The sequence below is a fragment of the Halyomorpha halys genome, unplaced genomic scaffold, assembly GCF_000696795.3.
Source record: "Halyomorpha halys isolate HHAL.00 unplaced genomic scaffold, Hhal_1.1 Scaffold374.1, whole genome shotgun sequence".
Lineage (NCBI taxonomy): Eukaryota > Metazoa > Arthropoda > Insecta > Hemiptera > Pentatomidae > Halyomorpha > Halyomorpha halys.
This window is the reverse complement of record NW_027112597.1, coordinates 194,142-197,854: the sequence shown is the minus strand read 5'-3', so window position 1 is coordinate 197,854 and position 3,713 is coordinate 194,142. Positions and strand designations below refer to the sequence as shown.

At 29.8% G+C, this 3,713-nt stretch overlaps 1 protein-coding gene across 4 annotated transcripts in view; it reads left to right on the top strand.

The window, feature by feature from the left end:
- The first annotated feature begins 1,136 nt into the window (after positions 1 to 1,136).
- The window catches only part of LOC106681928 (uncharacterized), an 11,281-nt gene continuing 8,704 nt past the window's right edge, over positions 1,137 to 3,713 (top strand). Inside the window, exons 1-2 of one of the 4 annotated variants that reach the window (XM_014422519.2) lie at positions 1,137 to 1,309; positions 3,185 to 3,474. In XM_014422519.2, coding sequence (XP_014278005.1) covers positions 3,201 to 3,474 — 274 coding nt within the window. In that variant the 5' untranslated portion in view covers positions 1,137 to 1,309; positions 3,185 to 3,200. The other 3 variants (XM_014422518.3, XM_014422520.3, XM_014422521.3) reach the window with 3 other exon arrangements.

Sequence of the window (3,713 nt, the reverse complement as noted above, 5' to 3'; positions counted from 1 at the left end):
ACATCACCTGCAGTTTAGGAATTTCCGATAATATATAGGTGATCTGTATAGCCAAGGAACTGGGCCATTCTATTTTTTAAAATTCTTTTTTGGTTTGTCTCCTACTTGGTCCTTTCTGGATTACGGGATCGTTATCATCCTATTATAGCCAGAGTGGGAAGAGTAAAAAGAAGAACTAATTGTCACGGGCCGACGTTTCGAGCGTTATTGCAAGTGTTCTTCAGGGCTCAGAGAAAAGGATACAGAGTAGGTGAAGCTAATGTAAGAATTTTAAAGTGACGTGTATGTAAAACAGACATAATGGTAGGAATATACAAAGACATATAAATGAAAAACTGTCACAAAAATGTAAAATAATTGAAAATGAAAACCAAAAGTATATAACTGATATAGTAATGAGTAATCAACTGTTAAATTAATGAGGGAGTAGTAATTGATAAATTATAGAAGGGTAAGAGTAATGAAAGTTAGAACAAATAAATAATATTGCAACCATAAAAACATTTGTTTAAAATAGAATAATCAATTATATAAATACTTATAATACTATTCTAATGTTGATGATACGAAAGATATAGTTTCATTTTTTGGTGGTTAGTAGACAGAAAAAGATTGAGAAACTTTTCGGTTCATGACTCCAGCGCCTCATCTTAAAATCTCTCGAACAAGAATTAATGTTATTCTTATTACTTTCCTTTCTCCTAGTCTTATTTTAGTAAAGTATTTTATCATTTTAATACTGATTATTATACATTAAAATTCGAAAGAGGTGCACGAAACCAGGAAATTGGAGGAAACTATTGCGCATCTGTCTCCCCCACTTCTCTACCAGCTAGCACAAGTTAGACAAACTCCGCTTTCAAAGAAACAACGAAATAATAAAAAAAATACAGTGGGTTTAAACTATTTCCGAATAAATTTAAAATAAAGAAAAACAATACAATAATCTTAAAAACAAGTTGTTAGCTGTCGAAATCCGCACATTTAATGTTTACATCATAAGAAATCATTAACACAAACTAACATAAATAATTACTATGTATATTTTGGACCTTTGTCAATTGTATGTAATGAACATGTGTGTGTTATATGTAACATATGTGAATATGAGCGTATTTATACTTCATACATATTAGTTTTGAGTGATAATTCCTTCTTGATGTTTTGGAAAGGTCTTCGTTTGTTAAGGGAAAAGCGTAACCATTCTACTTGCAATAATCAAGTTTTGGTGTTGAATTTAAGAAAAACATTAATATAATTGTAATAAATCAACAATATACTCAAAGACAGATTTGATGAAGTAAACCAGGTGAGAATACAAAACAGCTGACAAAGGGTTGGCTGAGATATAATAAACTTGACGTCAGTATTGGTTCAAAAGTGGGGTAGAAAAGGCAAAGCAGCTGGACGTAATCGAACCCCCCGGCGATTGCAGTCTATTACACATATATATAAAATATTACCATATGAAGTTGTATTTTTCCCAGTTTATTAGTTATACCTCTTCGGTTGGTTAGTTACCTAGGCCTAACAATTGCTTAAGCTTTCAAAATATTCCGCTATGGCGTTCGTTAATGAAAACGTTCGGGACGAACTGTTTGTTATTGGGAGTTCTCAAACTTGGCACATTGCATTCTCTGATCGTCAGGAAGATGGACTCATTCATCTGTCAGGAAAATTGCAGTTATTAAGGATAGTATTACCTTCTCGTATATTGGTTAGAGTGAGTATCATTAGTTTTATTTACGTGTGTTATATTTTCCTAGCAGGTGACAATACATTGTCTTTAATATAAATTTTAGATCTTGAGTGTGATCAGGTTTGATTGTTTTCAATCTAAATGTGACATCTTAACCTAGCATTGTTGTCAGATTACCGTGTAGTGTATTTTTATTTAATATACATAGTGTAGTGTGCATTTATTTAATACTGACATGGGTGGTTAATTAATGAATAGAATTTGAAAAGGAATCAGGTAATTTCAATTTTCACATAATTCCAGTAATTGTTCACTTAACCTAAATGATATTTTATAGCCAATATTAATTTATTTAATGCAGCGATTTTGTGAGTTGTTGACAGCAAGATCATTGATTTGAGGCCTATCTTTGTTCTACAAGGTGGTTTAGTAAATACCTTTTTATTTCTGCAAGCATCTTAATTTAATGTCTAACATAACCTCTTATTATGTTATTTCTCATCAGATTAATCAACTCTGTTTCCCTTATTATTAATTGGTAAACAGCTGTTTATTTATTCGATAATGTTTTGAACTATACAACATAAGTAGATTTTATTGTTTCTTTTATGGTTGATTCTAGTAACCACATTTTTTTACTTGTCAGACTATACATTCTATTTATAAATTAAAAGTAGAATGACACTATTATTGTTTATTTCTTTCATTGTCAATCTGTTATTAATATGATCGGAATGAATTAAAAGCCACTATTAAAGCTTACTGATGGGTTTTTACTGGCTAGCTTAATCTGAAATTAGATACTGTCAATCTTGACTATTATATCTTACAAGATTCCATTATAGTATGCATTTTTAATAATGATCATTACTTATATCTTGGGTAGTTTGTTTTTGTTCTTAAGAAAAAGAAAATTAAGGAAACGGGTCTTGGTCATTGTATTCTCTTGTTATGGTCATGACAATAATTCATATCACAGCATATTTAACAAACAGCGCTATATTTTTTAAATTTGCAATACCTTAATTGTACAGGAATTAATTGGTGGTAAGTTCCTAATATTTTGTATTTGAAAATATGTCCGATTCTGGATTATCCTGATTCCATGAAATTAAAATGACACATTACTAATTATAGTATTAAAACCTGTAAGAATCATACTATTATTTAAAATATCAATGAAGTATCCATTAACATTTTCAGACCTTGCACTGTAAGTTGGAAATATAAAAACTATTTGTGTATGTTGACTTTATTTTTCATGATAATTGTATGAAATCACAATCACACTCGGGATTCATCAAATATTAGTTATTGCTAAAATATACGTATATTTCTTTATTAAAATATAATAGTTGTTTTTTTATTACAGTTGCATTATTGCATTCGTAATATTTATTAATCTGTGTAACTGTAACTCAAAGATTTTTTAAAATTTTATTTATATGAACTAATTGGTGAATATTCTTTTTATTGGTTTTTCAGCATCAATTATTTAGTAATGAAGCGATTAAAAGTTAACAACACCACTGGCAGTCACACCATGCTGACAGAGAGAAGGTTCACTAGAAGCCTTCTGTCAGTTAAATTGGACTTTATTCCGCTATTACCAGTGGAAATCAGTCAATTAATCTTTCGACGCTTGTCTGCAAAAGAATTAGCCAGATGTTTAGGTGTATCTAAGAGTTGGCGAGACCTTGCAAATGTTGATTATCTTTGGAAAAGACATTGCCTTACATATGGATTGGAAACTGATGAAGACAAAAAATTCCAAAGTAAGTTATAATTAATCAGTATTTATTTATTGTTTAAATAGTATTTAAATTTTGATTATTATTGATTAAATATCCAATCTGCTAATCAAATTAAGTTTTTGGTGTAGTACTCGAGTTGAATTGAATTGAATTGAAGCCTTAGTATACTTAATTTAAAGCTGGTCCCTCAAACTATAATTACTTTTTCACTCAGGTTTTAGTGTATTATTATTCTTTAGAATACCACTCCCACCCTCCTC